This window comes from Suncus etruscus, chromosome 6 (genome assembly GCF_024139225.1).
Source record: "Suncus etruscus isolate mSunEtr1 chromosome 6, mSunEtr1.pri.cur, whole genome shotgun sequence".
In the NCBI taxonomy this organism is placed as follows: domain Eukaryota; kingdom Metazoa; phylum Chordata; class Mammalia; order Eulipotyphla; family Soricidae; genus Suncus; species Suncus etruscus.
Window position 1 is genome coordinate 136,359,332 of NC_064853.1, and position 26,696 is coordinate 136,386,027.

The 26,696-nt window shown below is 40.7% G+C and overlaps 1 protein-coding gene across 1 annotated transcript in view; it reads left to right on the forward strand.

Annotated features, from left to right (window-relative positions):
- Positions 1-26,696, forward strand: part of EPB41L4A (erythrocyte membrane protein band 4.1 like 4A) — a 294,094-nt gene that overhangs the window by 214,402 nt on the left and 52,996 nt on the right. The window contains exons 13-16 of the mRNA XM_049776051.1: positions 9,191-9,281; positions 13,287-13,370; positions 14,754-14,864; positions 24,336-24,383. Coding sequence (XP_049632008.1) covers positions 9,191-9,281; positions 13,287-13,370; positions 14,754-14,864; positions 24,336-24,383 — 334 coding nt within the window. The remainder of the gene's footprint in view (positions 1-9,190; positions 9,282-13,286; positions 13,371-14,753; positions 14,865-24,335; positions 24,384-26,696) is intronic.

Below are 26,696 nucleotides of genomic sequence, written 5' to 3' on the forward strand. Positions count from 1 at the left end.
TTATAACAAATGGGTAAATCAGTTGTGTGTGTGGTTTTTGTTTTGCTTTGTTTTGTTTTTGTTTTGTTTTTTTTTTTTTTTTTAGTTCTGTGTGCTGCTTTAGCTTAGCAGATAATTCACGTGTGTGTGTGTGTGTGTGTGTGCGTGTGTGTGTGTGTGGGGGGGGGGGATAACAGAAACATCAGGTTACAGCAGGTTGATCAGAACATACCCATAGCATAGGTTACAACCAGGTATTTGAAGGGTGTGTAGGGTGTGCACAAGTGTATAAATGTATATATGCACATGATGTGTGTAGTTGTATGCATGTGTGGGGGTTTGTGTGGAACTGTGGGAGATGACATTCTCTCCTGGGTTTGATGTCAGAACTGAGCTTAGTCATTAGTCAGAGTTCACTGGGAATAAAAGGATGACTTGATAGCAGTAGAAAAAAATATGTGTCATGCTCTCTGTTCCATGAACCACACAAAAAATGAAGAAAACTTGGTTCTGGTTTATAGAAACTTAATTATATAAAAATAAATACCATTCAGAAATGGCCTAATGAAATTCTCACATTTATTCCTTAAAGTGCTGCCATGTCAGATCATATATGCATTAGCTGTGTCCCAGAGGTCATATCACCCACAACACAGAGCTGAGAACAAATATCGATGTGTGACCCATATTGCCAAACAAGAAGTAAAAAAACACACCTGCAGGTGCTTGTGTTTGTCAAATGTCACAGAGTAGAGCAGAAAAGATGTGTAGAAATCCAGACAGTGAAATTAGCTATGGCTAAGGTGGTCCATGATGTTTGGCTTCTGAAGTGCAGATGGAGGAGCGCAATAGATTTCAAACTGGAACATGGAGCCAAGAGAGCTTTCTAAGGGCTAGAAAGTGAATCTCAGGCAGTTTGGATGGGACTACATCTAGCCCCCCCCCCCCCATTTTTTTTTCCTGGATGAAAGCAGCCTGACAGGCTGGTTCTGGTAATCAACCAGAACATTTTGTTTGTTTGTTTGTTTTTGGTTTTGGGGCCACACCCTGTGATGCTCAGAGGTTACTCCTGGCTTGTACTCAGAAATTGCTCCTGGCTTGGGGGACCACGTGCAAGGCAAACTCTCTACTGCTGTGCTACCGCTCTGGTCCCAACAGCCTACATTTTTTAAGGGATCTTTTCCCTCTTTCCAAACATCAGAACCACTTTTTCCTCATTGAAATCTGTTTTACCTGTCTGTGAATGTGAAGCCTCCATGTTGGTATCAGGAAAATAAGATCACATACTCTTTCCCTCCCCCCCTACATACTCTTTTTTAAGTCACTATCTCACTTTGGCTATTAAAAAATATAAAGTGGGGCCAGACAATAGTACAGCAGGTTGGGCACTTGTCTTGCAGGTGGCCCACCCAGATTCAATCCTGGCATCCTCGAGCCTGCCAGGAGTGATTCCTGAGTGCAGAACGAGGATTTAAGCAAGAGTACTGCCAGGTGTAACCCCAAAGCCAAAACCAACAAACAAATTTAATGAGGTGTCTTAATTGATTTATCTCTGACAGAATATAGTCTAAATATTCAGACTAACTTGAGATGCTCTATCACTGCTTATACTTAGGTGTCTTAGAAGTAAGTGCTTTTGAACATTGGCGATCTCTTTATAAAAAAACTTTACATAACTCTTAGGTGAATAATTTTCATACTTTGAAATTTAACAAAGTTAAAAGAGGAATATAATTGTTGTTATATAATATAATTGTTATTTAGTTCATTCTTATCAAATAGTCTTGAATATATATGATATATTGGGAAAACAAAACTATCCCATTTATATCAAGAATTCCTTTACAATAAAAGTTGCTTTTATTGGTAATAATTACTTACCAATATTAAACAATATACTGATTTATACTGTTACATTTGTTATGGTAACATGGTTCTGAAGACAATGTTAACACCCAGAGAGCTTTGTCGTCATGGGAAATGAGCATTTCTATTTTGTGCATATGCATATCACAGAAGTAATACAGGATGATGAATAAAAACACTGAACCATAAAGCATTATTTTAAGATACATTTTTGTAGATGAAGTGGAAGTAAAATACATGAGAAAAAACGCTATGAAGATTCACCTACTAAGCTTATTAAATGCGTCAAATTTTTCTCAGCTAAATAAACCTTTTAACAAACTCTATTAGGGCCGGAGTGATAGTGCAGTGGGTAGGTAGAGCACTTGCTTGCAAGTAGCCAAGCAGGGCTTGATCCCTGGCATCCCATATGGTCCCCCAAGCACCACCAGTTCTCTGCCAGGTATAGTCCAACAACAAAAGTTACATAAAGAAATAGTAAAAACTATCCTATTTATCCGCACACATTTTATATTTGTATGTACTATTAAAAGTACACAAATGAACACCGATAGAGTGTTTGTCTAACCCAGACCCCTGAAAGAGAACTGACTTTAGATCAGCCATCTTTTGTCTGCCGTTTAGACTTAGTGAAGTTACATCATAAACTTTAGGTGTAAGTGCTTAGGGCAGACTTGCTCTGTTGCTCTAAATTGTGGTCCTTTTGGAAGGTTTGGGGAGTGTGAGTAAACTCTCAAATAGGATGCAAGTATTTACTTAAATCTCTTCCCCAAAGAGTGTCCTCGTATCACAGAGGAAAATCTTGGGAGCCAAATGATTTGTCACGCCTCTTAATTCCATCCATGTAGCCCCAGAGGGGTGTAAGAGAATCTGTATGAAAGATGGACACCCTCTGTTATGGTTGCAGTTTCTCCAGCACATGCAGGTACAGTGTGTACCCCACAGTGCTGGCTGAGGGGCAAGGATTGAACCGCTTTCATATCTGTCCCCAGATATGTGTGTCATTTTGGTAAGGAAGGAAGAGGAGCCCAAGAGAGTGCTAGCCAAAGGAAGAAGAAGCTGGTATCTGATTAAGTTGTGAAAGGATCTTTTCATGCAGACACAGTTCCTAGTATCATTCTCACTCTTTTATAATCTACCCTCCAGCTCCCTAGCATAATGCATCTTTTAATCTTATAGATGACATGTAGCAAATCAATGCCTGGAAAGAAGACTATCTGCAACAAAGAGGCAACTGGTTAAATTCTGCCCTGGGGAATTTGCAAGGCAGAGACTTAATAAAAATTGAGATCTGTCTTCCTTTTAGGGATGAGGAGACCAATGCCAGGTCTTTGAAATATAGAGAATTTGCTGTGGAAGCAAAAACAGCTCTAATTTTAAAATTGTCATTTGTTCTTTTTTGTTTGTATTTTTAGGGGGCACACCAGAGATGTTTGGGGGGGCTGCTCCCAGGGTGTTAGTTGTGGGGTCTCTCCTGGCAGGGCTTGGGGAGCTCTACTCTGCCAGTAATAAAACCCAGGGCTCCTGCATAAAGGCCAGTGCTTCAGCCCTTTGAACTCTCTCCTTAGATTCCCAGATTGTCTATCTGGAATTTCAGTGTTAATACAATGTAATGAGGGTCACATCAGAAACTTTCCATGATGATAGAGGAGGTATAGTTTCCTTGGCTGTTTTTCTATTTGATCATAGTTTGTGGACGTTTATTTTGCTAATTCACTTTCTTCTGTCATTTCCATCAGTCCCCTCCACCTGCCCTTAACTCCTAGTCTAAAGTTGATAGAAACCAACGCAAAAAAAATGTGGAGATAGAGCTAAATATGTATAAAACAGATTTTAAAATAAAATGTTGTTATATTTTTAAATATGTTATTTTAAAATGATTTATTTTTAAATACATAATTAGTTAAATAAATTTCCAATGATCATTCATTCTTTAGAATGAATTTAGATTTCTTTAGATCAATCTTACTAGTTTAGATAACATAAAATTAACTTGGCTTTATTGAAACTTGCTTTGTAAATGATTTCAACCTGTCCTGAATCTCCTAAAATCAGATAAAAGATTTTTTTAAACTCTGTGGGGAAAAAAGAAAATATAACAATAAAAGTTAACTTATCCATTTACAAATTTGAGAGTTCTTAAAAGTAATTTGTTTATATATTATGATCCTGCTTTTCTTTTTAACTTTCTGTTCTTTTTCCTGATAATAGCAGAATAAAGCATTTTTACTTGCCAGTATATAATTTTTAACTTAAATATCACATATGCAAGCCTACTCTGTAAATTAAAAGCAATGACAACATTTTAGTAATGCCAGATTTAGCTTTAGTTGACAGGTGTCAAGTTGAGCTACAGATTTTGTGAAAGTAATACTCCCATTTAAATGCAAAGTGTTTTTATAATTGAAAATCCATGTTCATTTCTCAGCAAACCCCAGAACCATGGGGATGACGTTTAAGAATTACCCTCAGACCAAGAAGCTAAGTATATATCCCAGGGAAGTTGATTCTGTCCCTGACAGCCATTATTCCTGAACTGAAAGCGCTGTCACTTCAGATGGGGGCACTCAGACGTGAACAGAGCCAGACCACACAAAAGGCTTGGAGCAGTCTGCTGCTCACAGACCTGAGAGTTCCATTGGGAGAAGGAAATATAGGATCAGTAAACAAGATCCCAGGGTCTATTGATGCTGATTTGCAGGGAATTGTATGGGCTTTAGTATAAGATGCACTCCAGAAACAGAAATGACCACAGGTCAGGAGCTAGATTTGGCTTCGTAATAATCTGTGGTAGTTTGTTTATAACATACTAAATGGCATGGTTATTAAATCGTTATTTTAATAAACTGTGTACCCACTTGCAAAGTATTAGTCATGCAAATTCTTGTACTTGGATTACTGGGTGAAAATGTTGACTATTGGGGCCAGCATGGTGGTGCTAGAGGTAAGGTGTCTGCCTTGCCAGTGCTAGCCTAGGAAGGACCGTGGTTCGATTCCCCGGCGTCCCATATGGTCCCCCAAGCCAGGGGTGGTTTCTGAGCACATTGCCAGGAGTAACCCCTGAGCATTACCAGGTCTGCCCAGAAACCAAAAAAAAAAAAAAAGAAGTTGAGCTAATGTAGGAGGAATGATTATTAAAAGTGGGTGAAATTTGAAGAAAAGTTTAGGAAAGGAAAATAATGCATGCCAGCAACATAGAGGGCAGATAAACCTAAATAATCTGTAACTCTTCATATTTGTTGCCTTCACAGATTTTATTTGTTTGGAGTATTTACTAGCACTCTAGCCCACCATTGCAGATTTTAGTAACCAACACAATCTAGCTTTCCTAAATTGTTTAGCTTTACTCCCCAACACTAGCATAGCAAAATCTCATTAATTTGTGAGCAGGTTATGTGTTTCCATTTCCTTGTATCCTCTCTTATTTCTTGTTTTTGTTTTTTTGTTTTTGGTTTTTGGGCCACATCCGGTGGTGCTCAGGGGTTACTCCTGGCTGTCTGCTCAGAAATAGCTCCTGGCAGGCACGGGGGACCCTATGGGACACCAGGATTTGAACCAACCACCTTTGGTCCTGGATCGGCTGCTTGCAAGGCAAACGCCGCTGTGCTGTCTCTCCGGGTCCCCTCTTATTTCTTGGAGCAGAGCTTTATAGTTTTCTTTGTGTAGGTCCTTCATGTCTTTAGTCAACTTGACTTCAAGATATTTGAGTTTGTGTGGCACTAATGTGAATGAGATTGCCTTCTTAATGTCCATCTCTTCTCTATCATTATTGGTGTATAAAAAGGCCATTGATTTCTGTGTGTTAATTTTGTAGCCTGACACCTTGCTATTGCAGCACTATACACAATAGCCAGGCTCTGGAAACAACCAAGATGCCCTTCAACAGGTGAATGGCTAAAGCAACTATGGCACATATACACAATGGAATATTATGCAGCCATCAGGAGAGATGAAGTCATGAAATTTTCCTATACATTGATGTACATGAAATTTATCATGCTAAGTGAAATAAGTCAGAGGGAGAGAGATAGATGCAGAATAGCATCACTCATCTATGGGCTTTAAGAAAAATGAAAGCCATTTTTGCAACAGTCCTCAGAGACAAAAAAGAGGAGGGCTGGAAGTTCCAGCTCACTTCATGAAGCTCACCACAAAGAGTGGTGAGTGCAGTTATAGAAATAACTACACAGAGAACTACACTAATGATGTGAATGAATGAGGGAACAGGGAAGCCTGTCTAGAGTACAGGTGGGGGTGGGGTGGCATGGAGGGAGATTTGGGACATTGGTGGTGGGGGGTGTTCTTTACATGACTGAAACTGAATCACAATCATATTTGTAATCAAGATGTTTAAATAAAGATATATTAAAAAACTTATTAATTTAATGTGATTAAGAAGGAGCTTAAAATGTAGTGTTTTGTGGGGCCAGAAAGATAGCATGGAGGTAGGGTGTTTGTCTTGCACGCAGAAGGACGGTGGTTCGAGTCCCGGCATCCCCGAGCCTGCCAGGAGTGATTTCTGAGCATAGAATCAGGAGTATCCCCTGCGCGCTGCCGGGTGTGACCCAAAAACCAAAAAAAAAAAAGTAGTGTTTTGAAAGTATGATTACTATTTTTAGGTTTATATTTCACATAATCAGAAGCTATTAGGAATGGCCACTCAGAGCTTTTTAAGAACTTTTATCTATGAATAGGAGAGGGTGCTTCAGGGTTACCACATGGATATCTAAATGCTCCCAGTATGTGAGTTCAGACGCTGATTTCCCTGCATTGTTTTTACCAGTGGACTTCTCAGAGCCAGGCTCAGGCAGTTCAAATGATAAGAGAGGGGCATATGAGTGGTCAGGCTCACTTTTCCGGTTCTAAGTTCCAGCTAGAAACACCAGTCATATCCTCAGTCTGTGTCAGATGCCTGATTGCTTTCTCCAGCTAAAGGGTGCTCTGATTCATAGTTGTCTTACTCATGGGTTCCCTACCTCTCATACCTCCAGCTACCCTGGAGGGGCTTGCCAGTTTTAGGGGTGCTCAATTCGTTTCTATTGTCCTGCTATCTGGGGGTAAGGAGAGAAAGAGAAGCGGGGAGGGGAGGGAAGAAGAGAGGAGGGAAAGGAAGGGGAGGGAAAAGCTCTAGAGAGGAGAGAAAAGAGGAGAGGAGAAAAGATCTCCTCACTTATCTCCACAGAGCCTGTCTCTGTGGGTGTGGCTGTAACTGAGGACTCTGCCTTGAGTCATTTGAGGGCACAGGGAAGGCTCAGCATGCCATGACTCAGAACTGTCTCAGGATCCTCAGGATCCAGAAGACTGGCTTTTAAAGCAGGCCCTACTCACTGCAGAGAGTACACTGCTACACAAGCTCCCTTTTCCAACCTTATAAAAGGAGTATAATATTAGTATTTACTTCATACAATTGTGTTTGAGGATTGCACAAGTAAATAAGAGAGTTGATCAGAATAGCACCAGACACTCAATAATATTCATAAATTTTAGTTCCTGTTTATATTACAAACTCATGACTTCAGAGCCATCTGGCTGTGTCCTGCAAGATTTGTGTCTGAGGAAAGCGTTCCTGCAGACCATGTGGAAGGGATTCAACGTCCCAGTCTGCCTTGCTCACCTCCGAGATGAGATGCTCCCTGAGCACATTATTTTATATGTATATGAGTATATATTCTTTAATTGAATCACTGTGAGATTCAGTTATAAAGTTGTACATGATTGAGTTTCAGTCACACAATATACACTACCCTTCACCAGTGCATAGTTCCCTTCACCAATGTCCTCAGTTTTCTTTCCCCTCTTCCCTTTACCTGCCTACCTCTGTGGCAGATCTTCTCCTACTTTTCCACCTCCATCTATTCATCCTCCTCCTCTCTTCTTCCTCCTCCTCCTCATTTTCTTCCTATGTCTGCTTTTCTTTTTCCCTCTTCTTCCTTCTCTTCCTCTGCCTTTCCCTCTTCCTCCACTTCCCTTTCTCCTTCTCCCTTCCCTTTCTCCTCACCTACACTTCCCCCTGCATCTCCCCCCCCACCTCCCTCTCTCCCCATTTTTTTTCTTTTAGTCACTATTCTTTCTGAAAGGGTATCATATATATCACTTGATCTTCAAGAACTATCCAGAACTATCCAAGAACTATCCAGAACTTCAAGAACTATCCAGTTCTTGTCCAGCATGAACATTTCCAGCTCTTATTGTTATAGCGGTCTCTTTTCTGTCCCAATTGCAGTCTCCTGCTATTTGTGGCTGAGTCTGTTCTCTGGAGCCCATGAATCCCAGAAAGTGCAGCCTGACTTCACCAGTGACCATGCTACTTGATGTGGACCATCATTTCCAAAATTGGGTCTTCTGGGAGCTCCCTCTGCTGGCCAATCTAGCATGTGTACAAATGTATTGAATATTGCGTGTGAAGAATCGGTTGTAAACTTTTAGGGATGCTTTTGTTTGTTTATCTTTGTTTTGTGTTTGGGCCCAATCTGGTGGTGCTTAGGGGTTACTGATGACTCCACTCAGTAATCATTCCTGGTAGGCTGGGGGGTGGCATGAGGGATGCCAGGGATTAAACCTGGGTCAGACGCGTGCAAGGCAAACACCCTACTCGCTGTGCTATTGCTCTGGCCCCAGGAATGCTTTTATTATTACTATTTTTTAAAAATCACACATACGGGTCCTAAAGGCTAGCACAGCAGGTAAAGCACTTGTATTGCTTGTGTCTGCTCTAGGTTTGATTTCCCTCACTGTATATGATGCCCTGAGCATCTCCAGGAGTCATTCCTGGACACAGCTGGATATCTCCTCCCCTTTACGTTATTTTACGCACAAAAATTTTTGGATGTGAATTATGCCAGTAATGTCTGTTACTGCTCTTCTCTATCCACCTGTACCGTGAATTTGGATATTTTGTATTTGAAAATCATACATATAATATACATACATATAATCTGGTTTGATCAGAATGAGTACTGTTATGGCATGCCAATAATAACTTTATTACGTGTTGACTGAAGGACTAATTTCTGTCTTTTATATTGCCATCTATAGTGGGAGATGTACTTTAATAGAATAAGTAAAAAATTGTGCAGGATACAAACTTAAATTTTAAATTTTTAGGAAAAGTTTTCACTCTTTAATCAAGATCCTAAAGGCCTACCTCTGGTGAGGGTTTAATATTATTGTAAAATAACACATCACATTTATTAGTATACTAGTTTTTAAATTATAATTTACTAGCATGTCATGACATCCTCCAAATTGAACTTTAAAATAATTTTTTGCTTCCTTTTGTGTTTTTTGATTACTTTTTTTTGTTGTTTCTTTTTTCTTTCTGTGGAAACTCCTTCTTTGCTACTAGAATCAAACAGCATACATCAAGTAACCGCAAACATGGAGAATGGGGAAGATGAAGGAACAACTAAAATTATTGCACCTTCACCAATAAAAAGGTGAGTTAACTGAAGGAATGTGCTTCTGATTCTTACACAGTTTCCTTGTCAGTAGTTAAATTAATTTGATAAAAATTGATTGTAGGGCCCGGAGAGATAGCACAGCAGCGTTTGCCTTGTAAGCAGCCGATCCAGGACCAAAGTTGGTTGGTTCGAATCCCGGTGTCCCATATGGTCCCCCGTGCCTGCCAGGAGCTATTTCTGATCAGACAGCCAGGAGTGACCCCTTAGCACTGCCAAGTGTGGCCCAAAAAACAAACAAAAAAAAATTGTTTGTAATATAAAGTTAGATTTAAAATGCCTATGAGGGCAGAAGAGATAGCAAAGTGCTAGGGCATTTGCCTTGTGTACAGTTGATTCAGGATGGATGGCGGTTTGAATCCCGGCATCCCATTTGGTCCCCCGAGCCTGCCAGTATCGATTTCTGGGCACGGAGCCAAGAGTGGCCTCTGAGCGATTCCAGGTGTGACCTCAAACAAACAAACAAACAAACAAATAGAGTGCTTATGTATTGAGGAAGGGCCTGCCTTTATCACAGGTTGGGGAGCTCACAGATTAACTCCTTGTGAATTTTCCATAGCACATTCTTCATAACAAAGCGACCATTCCATGGGATCCTAAAAGGCTTGACATATAATGGAGTGGCTCAGAGGGACTGGAACTAGTGGGTGAGATTCCTGTTTAATGTACTGTGCTCATTACACAAGAGCATTGAACTTGGCCCTAGAAAGAGTGTTTATGGCATTCAGAGGCTCAAGGCTTCATTAGTTAGTGATTGCAAATTGTATGAAGGCTTGTCAGGGATGCCAGTTTTCCAGCAGCATTCCCAGGGGAAGTACCTTCTCCTGATAGATTACCGTACATGGATTGGTTCCTTGAAAGATCAGCTCTGTTCTCTATGAAGACACTGTTGTGACATTAGGTTTTTTCCTAACTCTAAATGACGTTCAGCATTTTAGACATACAATGAGTGGCTTTCATCATCTCATTTTTCTCTATGGAGATTGCTCTTTACACATGAGGAAGGAGTCAGAAATATGTGACCTTGAGGAACTTCCCAGACCCATTATTTCGCCTTTTTTTATTTTAATAAAGAATGGTGTCTTCATTCAGCTGGATTGTGGATTACTTAGACGGATGTTGCTTATAATTTCTCAACAGATTATCCCTAAACTATGAAACCTTTTAAGAATTATGATGTTTCCTCATTCTACTTTATTTTTCTTTTGCCTATTTTTTTGACTTTTGGGTCACACCCAGCCGCTCTCAAGGGTTATTCCTGGCTCTATGCTCAGAAATCACTCCTGGCAGGCTCGGGGGACCATATGGGATGCTGGGATTCGAACCACCAACCTTCTGCATGCAAGGCAAATGCTTTTACCTCCATGCTATCTCTCCAGCCCCACATTCTACTTTATTTTTGAGGTCCTGGACCTTCCTTTTACAGATTCTTGTTTTAAATGATGTGTATAGATTTGAGATGACTGTGCTTCCCCCAGTTATCCTTAGCAGGTAGTAATAGTAAGTTTGATGTGCATGCACAGGCAAGCTCCTGGTGAGTCCAAGTTCAGAACCAGTCATGTTCCATGAAGTTCACATACTAGTTCTCTTTTCATGTACAGGTTTTCAACCTCTTTGCAGCTGCATGCTTGCCTATGGGACAAATCCCTCAAGGCCATCAGCTTTTTGTTTTGTTTTGTTTTGTTTTGGGTCACACCCGGCAGCACTCAAGGTTTACTCCTGGCTCTGTGCTCAGAAATTGCTTCTGACAGGCTCGGGGGACCATATGGGAAGCCAGAATTCAAACCACCATCCGTCTGCATGCAAGGCAAACACCCTACCACTGTGCTATCTCTCTGGCCCCCAGGCCATCAGTTTTAGCCACTCAAGCCTCCATGTGAGAAATAGTTTAGAGAACAAAGGCAATTAATTTATCTCACTGAATTTCATTATTTTTTAAACTTTTATATATACTAATTCCTTGTCATCCTTGTTTCAATCATCAACTACCATATTCTTGAATTTTCATACACACTTTCTACTGTTCCCTTAAATATCTACTATATTATTACTTTTTTGGGTCACACAGACAGTGCTCAGGGTTTACTCATGGCTCTGTGATCAGGAATCACTCTTAATGGGGCTTGGGGCCCATATTTGATGACAGGGATTGACCCTGAGTCTGGTATATGCAAGGCAAGTGTCTTATATCTCTCTGGCCTTTAATTGCTTTCCTTTATATGAAAAGTAAACTTGTACTGGAAAACTTGTGCTTCAATTTTTTTTGTAACCTTTATAATAGTATGCATTTTGAGATCTGCATGGAATTTTCCTTGACTTAGGTTCATTTTGAATTCAGTTTGGGTCACACCCTGCTGTGCTCAGGGCTTACTCCTGGCTCTGACTGATCTCAGGGATCACTCCTGGTAGGCTTTGCAGACCATATGATGTATGGAGGATTAAACCCGGGTTGACCCAAACCAAACAAATACCTTCCTTACCTGTTGTGTACTCTCACTCTAGCCCCAAAGTAAGATGTTTTTTAATATAAAAACTATGTATTATATATTGATGTAATGAGCTATGTTCTTTTGTCAAATATATCATTGTTTTGGCTTATGGATGTGTACTATGCTAGTGTATACACTTTTTACAAATGACCGTGTCATGCTTTTTCTGCTTTGTTTGTTGGATTTTTTTTTTTTTTTTTTTTTTGGTTTTTGGGCCACACCTGGCGGTGCTCAGGGGTTACTCCCGGCTGCCTGCTCAGAAATAGCTCCTGGCAGGCACGGGGGACCATATGGGACACCGGGATTCGAACCAACCACCTCTGGTCCTGGATCTGCTGCTTGCAAGGCAAATGCTGCTGTGCTATCTCTCCGGGCCCTGTTTGTTGGATGTTAATAAAGAATCTTTCCGTGATATGTTAGAGAATAGTTATATAAAAACATTCATAACAATTCTTACTTAAGGGCCTGGGTATATTACTCCAGTGACAGAGCAACATGGCACATGCCACTCTCCCCACCACCACATATCCCATTCCCTGCATTGCTGACTATGGTCCTGATGCCTCTGAACACTACTAGAGAAGGAACTCTTGTTCTGATCCCCAACAATAACAAAAAAAAATGTTTGGGGTCAAAAGTAGAGTATGGCTAAGTAGTTCTCTCATTTTTCAAAGTTGATGCCTGAGAAGTGATAAGTGACACAACTCCCTATCCTCACTGGTGACTAATGACTTCTTCCTCTGTATCTCTCATGTGTTTATAAAATAATATATTGGGATCAAATAACAGCTCAGTTATATTTACATTCTTAAGGCAGAAAGATGATACTAGGTCAGGAAATAGCATTTGAAAGTTATTCTGACCTGGAAGGATGAAGTCAAGACTTAGCGGAAGTTGCAGTTGGGGAGGGGCAAAGTCAGTTTGGGTGGCCAGAACCAGCCCAAGGCTGACTGAGCTCAGAGCCAAAGCCAGGGTCATCCCGAACACCCCATGTTTTCTTGCTTATCTGTTTTCTTTCCTGGCCTAGTTACCCTTCCTATCCTAAATGAACTCTTGGTGAGTTTATTAATAGCTGATAATTCTGCTGAATGAAAGCTGTAGAACCTACAAGAGGAAAATACCCAAAGTACTTATGGGAGGGAGGTTGTTTTTTATTTATTTATTTATTTAATTAATTTATATTACTCTAGTGGTACACAGGGCTTATTCCTAGTTCTGTGCTTAGGAATCACTCCTGGTGATGCTCAGGGAATTGTGTATGGAGTTCGGGATTGAACTGAGTCAACTACATGCACAGAAAGTGTTTTAACCCCTATACTTGAGCCCCTTGTTTTAGAAAGGCACTTTATTTTCTTTAGAATGAAACACAAGTGGAAATAAAAACACACCGACACATTTTTAAACATATTAAAAATTGTAGGAAGAAGTAAGTATATGATTTAGCATATTTTTATTTTGTGATTAACTTATTTTGTCTACTTTTCAAAAATTACAGTTTTAAGAAAGCAAAGAATGAAAACAGTCCTGATAGCCAAAGAAGCAAAGCACATGCACCGTGGGAAGAAAACAGTCCTCACAGGTAAAAAATGGTTGTAATTATGAAGGAGAACAATAGGAGCAGGAGCGGTTTAGCAGTTGTGCTTATTAAATTAAGCATCCAAGTGCTGGCCCTGATTGGCAGTCAGCTCCCTAAAACAGCATGACCTGGGACTTCTCAAGTGGAAATCAACAGGATGTGTCTCACAGAAGCTTTCTCTTGGAGAGACGGAAGGAAAACTAGCTTAAATTAGAAAACTGCCAGGAAGGTCATTTTGAGGGCTTTGAGTAAGATCATGTTTCGGAAAAAAGTCAAGTGCTGTGGTAAAGCTAACTACCTTCGTTTCCTAGTCTTGGAGACTTACTGAAAACTAGCTGATGAACAGAGGTTGGAGTGAGAGTACAGCATGCAAGCTCTTGCCTTGTACCTCACCTTGCAGCTAACCAGGGTTTAATCTCTAGCATCCCATATGGTCCTCTGTATGTTCCCCTGAGCACCACCAGGAATTATTGCTGAGCATAGAGCCAGGAATATCCCCCAAATATCACCAAGTATGCACCTCCCCCCAAAAAAAACCCAGCAGCTGATGAATAGTGTATAGATTCTAGAAAAACTTCATATCCAGTAATGTTTATACGTTTAGTAAATTATTTTCTTCTTCCCAACTACCAAACCTGTCACAGACCTACATGATAATTTAGTGATAATGTAGTTACAGAAGCTGCAGGTAAAACCTCCCAGGTATGCAAATACTGTCTTGGCCACTTCCTAACGACTTCACTTCGAACCTTTTTGTAAACATTATTCATTTCTATTTTCTGTTAAATGGACTTAATAATCGAAGACAATGGTAATGATGATTTGAAGGTAAACTACCAACAGGTAAATGTAGACCCTTTAGTTCAGTTATCATTTGGCATGTGGTAGGTTTGTCAAAAATACAAATTATTCTTATTCGATGGTTTGTGAATATGTTCATTTCTAACTGCTGAAGACTAGGGAGACATAAGTGTTCTAGCTCAAAGAAGGATTTTTATCATTTCGTTGACTGGACCTTCCTTTCCTCTCAGTAAATCTTGCCAGCATTGAGACCGAATGCCCATGATCTCATATTCTTCTGGAAATAACAGCTGTGCAGTTGGAGCTTCCCTGGCTTTTGGGCGCGGGAACAGCTCACCAATTCCTCTCTTTTTTTTTTTTTTTTTTTGGTTTTTGGACCACACCCTGTGACGCTCAGGGGTTACTCCTGGCTATGCGCTCAGAAGTTGCTCCTGGCTTCTTGGGGGACCATATGGGACGCCGGGGGATCGAACCGCGGTCCGTCCTAGGCTAGCGCAGGCAAGGCAGGAACCTTACCTCCAGCGCCACCGCCCGGCCCCACCAATTCCTCTCTTGCCAGTGCTGACTATCTTCCTTCCATTCCAGTGGACTCTATAACTCCTCCAATGAGCGCACCAGGTCCCCGAAGTTCCCTGCCTCACGCCGCAGGAACCCGTCTTGTGGGAGTGATGAGTCTCTGCAGCCTGCCAGGAGAAGGTGAGGCCCTGGATCCTACTCTTCATTTCCACATGCACATTTTCATCACAATCATGATATGATTGTTGGTCTCCCAAGATAACCAAAACCCCTTTGTTGTTACTGTTGAATTCAAACAAAGGGGATCTTGAAGCATTTCTCTTAAAGTTTCAGAAAATTATTTCATAAAATATTGACTGAATTTTTCTTCTCTTTGTCTCTCCTTCCTTCCTTCCTTCCTTCCTTCCTTCCTTCCTTCCTTCCTTCCTTCCTTCCTTCCTTCCTTCCTTCCTTCCTTCCTTCCTTCCTTCCTTCCTTCCTTTCTTCCTTCCTTCCTTTCTTCCTTCCCCCTCCCTCCCTCCCTCTCTCCTTCCCTCCCTCCCTATTTTTTTTTGGCTGTACCCAGTGATGTTGAGGGCTTTGCACTCATGAATTACTCCTGGTGGTGCTTAGGGGACTAGAAAGGATGCTGGGGATCAAACCTGGGTTGGCCATGTGCAAGGCCAGTAGCCTACCCACTATACCATGGCTCCATCTGCAAGAATTTGTTTTCTGTGCTTTAATTAATTAAGACATGTTAACAAATGTTATATATATATATAGTATACAGAAATACTTGATATTATAGCATATGACAGTATATATTATGCTACTTATAAACTTATATATAAAATATTAAGTATTTCTAACAAGACAAAGTTGTGCTTGTGCAATACACAAATGTCAGGTAAATCCTTACCTGATGGTGCTGCTTCTCAGGCTTAACATTGTTACATAAAGTTGAGTGATTAAAAACCCTTTCAAATTAGTGGTGGGAATCCTGCACTGGTGAAGGGGGGAGTTCTTTACATGACTGTAATCATACAAGTACAATTATATTTGTAATCACGGTGTTTAAAGATAATTAAAAAAAACCCTTTCAAAGTACAGAGAAATGAATCCTGTTACATTTTTATACAACAAATCAGGCTGTGTGGTTTTATTTGTGGTTGGTTGTTCTTGGCAAATAGTTTGGAGGCCAGACCCAGCTGTGCTCCTAACTACGCACTCAGGAATTACTCTTCACAGTACTCAGGGTGGTTGGAGGGTGCACATGAATGGTGTACAGTAAAAGATAAAGAAATGAGAGACCACACAATTTATGTGGGAGAACAAATGATTCTCATCTGTAATGTCCAAACCAGGGGTATAATTGGGGTATATTTCCATTCACGGGTATGACAGGAATATTCACATTTTGTTTCTTTGCAAAGTACAGCCTATCTCTTGTTAACAAAAGTTTATCAGTAAACACTGTTTGACCTTCAAAACAATTCACATGGCTGTAAGTGGTTTGCAGACCTTTGAATAGATACATTTCAATTAAGAGCCCAGTGGATAAAAGGAAGGTACATTTTAACATCTCAACTTAGTTCCTCTCTGGCCAGGGTGGTTGTGTGGTTCGGGGGTCGAATCCTGGTCAGCTGCATGCAAAGCAAGGGCCTTAACCACTCTCTGACTCTGTGTATTTAATTTAAAAATAAATGTTTGTACATAGACGTTTTAGATGCTTACTGTTAAGAAGAAAATAGCTGGACATTTCTATTGGTCCAAAAGGTGAGCCTAGAAATGACCTTTCAGTGACATTCATTCTGTTCCTGTATGGTTGAGATGGTGTTTCCTTTTGGGCACCTACAACAGTGCCTTTCATCCCTTTAAAGAAAGCTCAGGTCTGTTCATTATATTAGGTGGTTGTCAATATTTATTTTCTCCCTCTGTGGATTGTAAGGCATCCAATCCCATCCCTTCCTTGCCCTATGCCTTTATATGCATTTACTTCCCTGTATGTACTTACTTACTGGTTCAGCCCTATTTGATTCCTTTTATTTCTGCCAATTTCTCAACTTTACTTTCATCTTCTTCAAGCCAGGTTCAATTTTACTTTGATGGATAAGATGCAATTCTTTGATGGATAAGAAGAAAGGATATTTTATCACTGTGCTAGTTATGAGAAGAGTGATTCAAACATTTTAGTTTCTTAATTTTTACAGATTAGGTAGCATCATTAATATAGTTGGTTGGCATTAGTCTTTATTAGAGCTCCTGTACCAGCAGATTGCTTGCTATGCAAGATTCTCTTAGTAACTTTATGGAAATTGCTATTGAGCTATTCAGTCACTCAGCTTTTCTAGCAGAAGGGATTTGTTCTGGGCTTTGATGCCCAAGTGTGAGTAGAAGTGGAGGGACAGAAGGGAAGGGGAGAGGGGGGGTGGGAGGGAGGGAGGGAGGGAGAGAGAGAGAGAGAGAGAGAGAGAGAGAGAGAGAGAGAGAGAGAGAGAGAGAGAGAGAGAGAGAGAGAGTCATTGATCTGGCTGTTCAGCTGCTCTCATGTAGTGTACTGAGAAGAGAGAAGTAGTGTGACTTGGGATCCTGAGAGAGAGAGTGAGAGAGAGAGTCACTGATCTGGCTGTTCAGCTGCTCTCATGTAGTATACTGAGAAGAGAGAAGTAGTGTGACTTGGGATCCTGAGGATGCTGCTTCTTTGAGCTGCTCAGTCAGAAGTACCCAACTAGGAATTACTTCTTGCTGCATATTGGAGCTTCTAGCTTGACTCCTAATTCTGTGACACCCCACACTTCTCAGGAGTGCAACAGTGGATGCTGCACAGGCCTCTAGGAGCAAAATCACCCCCCCCCCCCATTTCTACTGTCTTTAAATTCTAACCTAAATGCTGCTCAGGTCAACCCAGTTGACCCTGGTATTCAGGAAAATGCTGTTTTTAAGATTATACTCTCCATAATCCTAATGTGATTATAAAAGTTTAGAGCAGGGCAAAGTGCCCACTGGAAATGTCCCACTTGCCATTGCCTTCTCTGTACCCTCAGTTTTTCTGGATGAGAACACTAAGGCTGCGACTGTCTTTGGGTCGCAGCTGGGATGTGAGTACAGCTCTGAAACAACTCATTGAGACATGGGTCAGAGTCCTGTCTCTTCCCCAGGAAGGAACAACCTTAAAGGTGACCCTACTTCAAGGCACATTGCGTGTTTGTATAGAAGGGGTAGTGGGTGATGGGAATGACTAAATAGATTAAAAGCTTGGCACCAAAGGCCAGAGCAATAACACAGCAGTAGGGCATTTGCCTTGCACGTAGCAGATCCAGGACAGACCTGGTTCCATCCCTGGCGTCCCATGTGATCCCCCTAGCCAGGAGCAATTTTTGAGTGTCATGACTATGTCCCCAAAACAAAAAAATTAGCACCAAAATGTTTATTGATGCCTTTTGCTCCTTTTTCATGAACATTTAGAGCAATCTATAATCATTACCCAAAGAACAGCTATCCATGTTGAGCAGAAGTTCGCTTTGATATTGATATATTTGAAAATGAATTCAGTTTTGCTAAAATATGCCAACATTTACAGTATCCTTCACTTTAAATTACTTTAAGTAGTTGGAGCATTAAACTTCTGACTTTATAACTTAATGACTTTTAAATGGAAATACATTTTCGATGGGCATCCTGTAAATAAAGAGATGTGATGGTGGGGAGTAGACACAGGGCCCTTTCATTGGCACCACCACAAGAAAGATGATTTTAATTTATAGGGAAGAGGATCTTTTTGTCTAAGCAGCCACACGCCTTCCATCTGGCCTGCGTGTTGGCATAGTAGAAGCTAAAGTTCCTCTCCATTTTCCTTCCACTCTTAGGTACCTTAGAAGTACTCCATCAGTCATTTTATCATTCCACAATTTCTCTTGCCCCTGGACACAAGTCCCTAAGGAGCTGAATTTAGACTGACATCAAAAATTGAGCTTTGTCATGAGCATGGAATATTTCAATAACTTTAATGAAATAAGAAGAAATTCTGTTTTACAGAGTGCTCCAAATGTCTGAATTTACCATTTGTGTGGCATGAGAGGGATAGAATTGTCACAGTGTGAATCAGCTTAACCTTTTCAGTAAGAGATCTGTGAATCAGATAAAATAGTGGATTCATTCCCCTGGGTAGAGGAGAAGGTGCATAATTATAGAGGAATTTTAGTAAATATGAATGTTTCTGGATACTGCTTGTATGTCTATTTTGCTAAAAGAAAGTCTGCATACTCTTCACTACTTTCCATCTTTATATATATGTATACATATACATATATACACACACATATATATATACATTAAATTATTAAATCACCTGGTAGATACATAGAACATTTTCTTTTAGTGTGGTACATCTGGCGGTGTTCAGGGGTTAATCCTTGCTCTGAGCTCAGGAATTATTCTTGGTATGTTGGAGATAAAACTCAGGTCGGCTGCATGCAAGGCAAATCCCCTTCCTGCTGTATTATCACTGGCCTCACATAGAAAATTGTTTGCTATTCCATGAAAAAAATTCTAGCAAAGGATTGGAGGTAACATCTTTTTTTGGGGGGGTGTGCGGGTTTGGCTACACCCAGTCATGCTCAGGAGTTACTCCTGGCTATGTGCTCAGAAATCCCTCCTGGCTTGGGGGATCATATGGGACGCCAGGGATCAAATCGCGGTTCATCCTAGGTCAGTGCATGCAAGGCAAACGCATTACCACGTGCGCCACTGCTCCAGCCCCTGGAGCCAATATCTTAATAATAAAAAGCATATTCTGGGGGGAAAAAGGAAATCATAAAATAGTCTTTGAAATATGTGTTTTTAAAAGATGTTAATTAAAATTTGAGAGATGAATTGGAGATTTTCGATAGATGATACAGATAAAATGGAAATACAAAGCACATGGCAGAACTGAGATACATTCATTTGTCTTACTAGAATAGATTAACTGATAAAGTAGACTGAGAAATTGTAGTTATGGGAAAGCACAAGAAAGAGGAAATCTGCGTGTTAACTGTCTTTCTTCTCTCTTACTCTCAAAAAGCCAGGCTTCTATCTCCCAGAAAAGTGTCACTATAACAAAAGGTCAAATGCAAGGAAAACCCACAGTAAACTCACTTTCAAAGGACCCTGCAAAGAATTCCTTGAGAAGGACCCACATTATTTTGCTCTACATCACAGTAAAGAACCAGTTAATATGCTCTCTAATGTCTAGTTCTGGAAATTTTACTTTCTAATGTTTAGGTAGGGAAGAGAAAGAGGGAACTTAAATCACCTGGCATTTGAAACAGCTTCTGTTTTGAAAGACAGAAACAAGTAAATAGGATATGGGTGGTGTATAATGGAAAGGGGGAACTCAGAAAATAAATAGAATTTAAGAAGCAACAACAAATGTCTAAAAGTTGTAATTATCTTTAGAAAAATGAAAAGAGAACTTAACAGGTTGATAGAGGGCCCAGAGAGATAGAACAGTGGGAAGGTTGTTTTCCTTGTATGCAGCCGATCCAGGTTCCATCCCCAGCATCCCATATGGTCCCCTGAACCTGCAGGGAGTGATTTCTGAATGCAGAACCAGAAGTAACCTGTGAGTGCCACTGGGTGTGGCCAAAAAAACAAAAATGAAAATGTTAAAGGGTGAGGCAGAGCAGCGATAGCATGGAGGCAGGGCGTTCGCCCTGCATGCAGAAGGATTGTGGTTCGAGTCCTGGCATCTCATATGGTTCCCTGGGCCTGCCAGGAGCGATTTCTGAGCATAGAGCCAGGACTAACCCCTGAGTGCTGCTGGGTGTGACCCAAAAACAAACAACAAAAAGAGAGTGTGCTTTGCAAGTGTGAGGCCCCAAAGGTGGATTTCTATCCTCCTGATCACCTCATCCTGTTTACAGCTTGCTCATTATTATTACTTCTTGTGGTTGGAAATAACCACTGGCCTTCTGTAAACAACTGATGAGGTTCCTATCAAATAAAAATAATTTTAAAAAGATGAAAAGTATATCACAAAGAGCTGAGAGGGCAGTTAGAGTAGAAAGGGGTCTACAATGAAAGTGAAATGCATGGCATGTCTTCATTAACAGCAGGGCAAACCACAATGTCAAAGAAAGAGAGGAAGTAGAGGGGGGGGAGAGGAAGAGGAGAGGAGAGGTGAGGAAGTAGAGAGGGAGAGGGGGGAAGAGGAAGAGGAGAGGAGAGGTGAGGAGAGGTGCTTAAATAAAAAAAAGAAAGAAAAACATCATACCAATGAATTTTCACCAAAATGATAGAAATAACAAGTAAGTGTTCTTAATTTCAAGTTAAGATGGCAGAATTCAATCTACAGATATTTGTGGAAAATCTTATTTAGTGTTAAATGAGAAAATAAAAAAATTAAAAAAATTTGGAAACAACGGTATTAAAAAACCAGATAGCAAAAATTTTAGTGAAATTTCTAAGAAAAGGGAGACTACAGAAAATGTTGTAGGGAAAATAAGAAAAAGCCCAAGAAATATCACAGCACATGAGGATATGACTTTAGCCGAGACAATAAGTGTCTTTAATGCTTTATATTGAAAGACACATACTAAGATCTATTATATTATATTTTAAAATATAAATTAGAAATTAAAATTGGAAGAGCGAGAGTCTGGAAGAGAAAGGCATGTAACAGCAGCTGTATTAGAGAAAGAAGCATTGTTCTTAAAATTAATATTGTTTCCTGTTTAGGATTAAATAGCCAAATAAATACTGTATAAAGACATTTTTCTGATATTTTACTTCTCAAAACAGAAAAAAGCAACGAAACAATATAAATGTGCCTTTATTTTTTAAGTGGGGACCATTTTAAGCAGTTCTCAGGGGCTTCACTTTCCACTCCTCATGTTATGCTACCAGCAGGCTCATCAGTTAGTTCAGAGTATAGGCCTGGTGACACAGAGCTACTTAACAGCCAGAGCCAAACCTGCCAGTACTTGGGGTCCAGTGCTCGGGGAATCCACCCTAGGATCAAACTTAGAACCTCACATAGGCAGTGCATGTGCTCCAGTCTTTTGAACTATTTCCCCAGTTCTTAGATACTAACTTTAAAAGACTCTTCCAATAAAATGGTAGAGAATACTCACTATACTTTGCTAAGTTATAATTTGTAATTATAAATAAATAAATTATAATTTATAATTTGAGATATGTTCTACCAAAACAGAGACCTATGAGCACATCAAATCTGTCATGCACATACTAGACCATCGTGTAGGGAATTGCATGAGTGATGTCTGTGCAGGTTGTCATTATGTGAGCAGTAGGGTTCTAGGAAGGATGAGTTGGAATTTGCAGATTATCTTGTATTTGTCCATCGGAAGGAGTTTTGTGGCTTTCTCGGTGGGAATATAAGGAAAGGAAAGCATTCAGTTGGTATATTAGAAGTAAGTGGCTGGGCTGGAGAGATAGCATGGAGGTAAGGCGTTTGCCTTGCATGCAGAAGGACATTGGTTCGAATACCGGCATTCCATCTGGTCTCCCGAACCTGCCAGGAGTGATTTCTGAGCCTAGAGCCAGGAGTAGCCCCTGAGCGCCGCTGGGTATGACCCAAAAACCAAAAACCAAAACACACACACACACACACACACATACACACACACACACACACCAAACACACACACACACACACACACACACACACACACACACACACACACGAGGTGGCTATCTAAGCTGACTTCTTTACAGGAATGAAATTGCATAGAAAGTCTCATCTCCCAATCCTGGGAGGATTAAGGAACACAGAACTGGAAGTAAAGCCGACACAGGAAATAATCCACACCAGCCTCAGGAATTTCCACCACAAGCTAGCTGCAAGCAGGCCAAAGGGCACCTGCAGGCAGGCAGGAAAGCAGGCTCTGGAACCAAAACTTGTAAAAGTCTCTGATCCACGGTCTTTATTGGGAAGAATGGGCCACCCCATTGGGGAGAATAGGCAGGGGCATTGGGCCAGTCCAGAGGTTCTTTCCATACCAATAAGACAAGCACATGCAAAGAAGAAATATCCTGATTAGAGTGAGAACTGGTTACTCCAACAAAATTTTATTGCTGGGGTATTTCTTAGATGACCTGTGAGCCACATATTTATATTTATATTTACATTAAATGTTTTCTATATAGTCAAAATGGCATATTTAAAATGGTGTTTGCTATATGCATGTTAGAAAAATGAGGACACTAAGTAGTTTTGCTGATGATATTAAAGAGCCATGTGAGTCTGAAACCAGATCAAAGAGGGTAAGGAGGTAGACAGGATACAGGCACCTTGGTCATGAGGTTTGGGTTTTAAGATGAGTGGGTGGAAAGAATAGGAGAAAGGGGAGTGTGCAGTAAAGGAGGTATAGTTTAAGCTGGAAAGACATAGTGGATGCATGCGCTCAGTGGCAAAAGAATTCCCCCGTGATGACAAGTGAGAGCTAGAAGTAAAAAAAGACCAGAGGTGAAAGAGCTCACATGGTCCATGAGGAGGTATTAATCTTCTTTGAAAGGCAGATTCAAAAGTGACAGAGAAGGAGGTCTTGTAAGGTTTGCTTTAGATATAGGAAGATGAGATAATTCTCAACTGATTTTTCTCCCTTTGAAAAAAGAAAATAGTCATCTGCTAAAGCCAGATAGCACTATCTGCTATCAATCTGACCCCAATATTCATTTTTTAAAGCTCACTTTAGTGACATTCCCAGCCAGCTACACAAGACCCCTGGAGAATCATTATAATTGGACCCCAGATCCTTAGGGTTTTGCCATAAAGACCAAACTAAAAGTAGAGTTGGGAGAAGTTTTGAGTTCTGGGATGAATGAGGAAGATTTAAGTTGACTCATGGAGGGGAAAAGAAGGTGAAGAGCATATATAAAGTAGTAAAAACAATAGACACAAGTTCTTTTGAGGTCAAAGAAAGGGAGAATAGAAATAGTTGAATACTCAATTGTGACAGTTAATGTGTATTGAGTACTTACCAGCCAGGTCTCCACTCTGGGATACAGATGTTAATTTCTTCTCATACCAACCTTTTGTGATAGGTCAGACTAAAAATGAGGCACAGGGCGATTGTGGGGGGCACAGTGATAGTACAGCAGGTAAGGGCCACAGCTGCCACACACAGTTTGATCCTTGGCATCCCATTTGATCCCATAAGCGCCTCAAGAAGTGATTCCTGAGTACAGATCAGGAATAACCTGAGCTTCACCAAGTGTGCCCTAAAACAAAAACAAATAAACATTACAGTGAGGCACCGAACAAAGGCATACTTTGTTCAAATCATATAACTCATCAGTGGAGAAAGCTGATCAGTAGGGGCTTGTTGGTGAACAGAGCATTTGTAGGTAGTTGCAGAATTGATGTTGAGTTACAGTGATGTGTATTACTTGGTGAGAGCAAAGGGGTTATGAGAAAATAGAGGAAGCAATTGGAGGCAGGTCGGGCCTTGTACGAAGCCAACCCAGGTTCAATCTCTGGCATCCCATATGAGCCCCCAAGCCTGCCTAGAGGGATTTCTGAGTGTGGAGCCAGGAGTAACCCTTGAGCACCATTGGATGTGGCCTCAAAACAAAAACAAAACAACTAACGAAAAAGTGAAATTGTTAGAGTGTGCTTTCCTTGAATCATTTCATAATTTCCTTAATTTCTTTATTTTTCATGTTCTGTAGGAAAGCCCATAACAGTGGTGAAGACTCTGATCTAAAGCAAAGGAGGAGGTAACATTTATTTTTTAAAATAATATCTTTATTTAAGCATCATGATTACAAACATATTTGTAGTTGGGTTTCAGTAATAAAAAGAACATCCTCCTTTCAGCAGTGCAACATTCCCACCACCAATATCCCTCCCTCATCTCCCTTCTCCACCACCCCTCACCTATATTTGAGACATCCATTCTACTTCTGTCACTCATTACCATTGTCATGATATTTGTTAGTATAGTTATTTCTCTAACTGCACTCATCACTCTTTGTGGTAAGCTTCATATCATGGACTGGTTCTTCCAGCCAAATTTCTATTATCTCTGAGTATTATTACAATAATTTCTTTTATTTTTCTTCAGTCCCATAGATGAGTGACACTATTCTGTGTCTATTGCTGTCTTCTTTCACTCAGCATAATAGTTTCCATGACCATCCATACATAAGAAAATATCATGACTTCATATTTCTTGATGGCTGCATAGTATTTCATTCTGTATATGTACCACAGTTTTAATCTTTGATAAAGGGGTAAGAATGCAAAATAGAACAAGGAAAGCCTCTTCAACAAATGGTGTTGGGACAACTGGTCAATCAACATGAAAAAAAGTGAACTCAGACCTCCATCTAACATTATGAATAAAGATCAAATCTTAATATCAGACAGTGCAGAGATCTAGGAAGAAAGGAACTCCTTTTTTTTTTAGAGTGGCAATTATTGTTTGCATAGGCCCACCAAAATATGAGGGACATGGAAAGGAAAAGCCTTGGCCTAAATACAAGGAGACCCTACCCCTGAAGTTTCCTGGCATAAGACTAACTCTAGTCTCTAGGCAAACAAGTTTGTCCAATCCAAGTCATTGTCTGTAGTTCCAGCACACTTTTATTTTTCACACAGTCTCTGTTGTTGGTATCATGTTTCTGTATTAAAGATCCTGGAATCTGCATATCCTACATTGAAGTCAGGATGTGGAGTGTCCTCTAGTTTCTACTCACAATTAAAGGGCAATGCAGAGAGCCATGTCCTGTATGCAGGTCATTGTTGTCAAGTCTTCTTAGTGTTAAGGTAAGTCTCTTTTGAGCAGGTCGATGTCAGAGCAGCAGTAGGGTCTTCCCTGGTAGAGGATTGCTTCTAGGTGATGTTATAAAAAACCTTGGATGTTTCATAGATAGCTTCCCTGGTTCAGGGGTGAATGGAGAATGCCCATTCTTCTGAGGCCTGTGCCAGGTCATTATGTCAATATTCAGGATGTAAGGTCCCATTGCACTACAAGATTTGTGTGTTCCAATCTTTATTAGATAAGATCTTATTTGTATGTATAGTATTTTCCCATTTTAATGTGCCTATGCAAACAAGGAACAATGCCATGTGGCGTTATCGGCACATATGGGGGCCATAAGAACAAGTCCAACAATCCCCATGACATGGTTCAATCATAAGCATTAAACTGAGGGACTTTTTCACCAAAATTCCTTATTGAACAGCTCACAAAGAGAAGAAAAGATAAAAAGTGGGTAGAACCGTCACTGTATAAGAGAATATTTAGTATGAGTTATAGCTATCAAAGAAAAACACATAAAATATTCAAAAGACATGTCCATTTTATGTCTTTGTTAGATCCAATGCATGGCTTTGGTCTGTGAGTAGGATTGTGCAGTACTGAAGTTAAAAAGAGTAATGTGGGGTACTGATGGTTGGGGGGATGAGAGAGTTAAGGAGTAAAAATGAGCTTTGTAGGGGTGTGCGAAAGGGCAGAATACAAAATGGACATTCTGCATACACAAAACATAACTTAAGGATAGGGAATACTCTCAATATATACTGTGTGTCCCCGCACGGTTTTGAACATGTAGACTGGTAAGAAATTGCCAGTGACTAACTTAGTGCAACCAAGCAAATCTCAGCATACCCCAAGTTAGGACCCACCATTTCTGGCTGCCTGGACTGGCACCCAGGGAGGGCTTGGAGGCTGGGGGCAGAAGAGCTGGGGGCCTATCAAGGTTCCCAGCACCCCGAAGCTAGGGAGAAGGCCTTCGACATGGGGTCTCCCCAAGCCCCATACCGGCTAGAGCTAGCCTTCAGATCAAGAAAGGATTCGGTAGAGAACCGGAAGCCAGGATTTGCCTGCTCTCCACCCTGTGCCCTTCCCACCCTAGTGCTGGGGGAAGGCGCGGGGAAAGCTTGGAACCCCATACAGGAGGGACCACCCGACACCCACCTTGTCTGACCGCCTGGGCTGGCACCAGAGAAGGCCTGGAGGCCGGGGGCAGAAGAGGGGACCGCTGGGGGCTCCCAGCACCCCCAAGCTAGGGAGGCCTTTGACATGG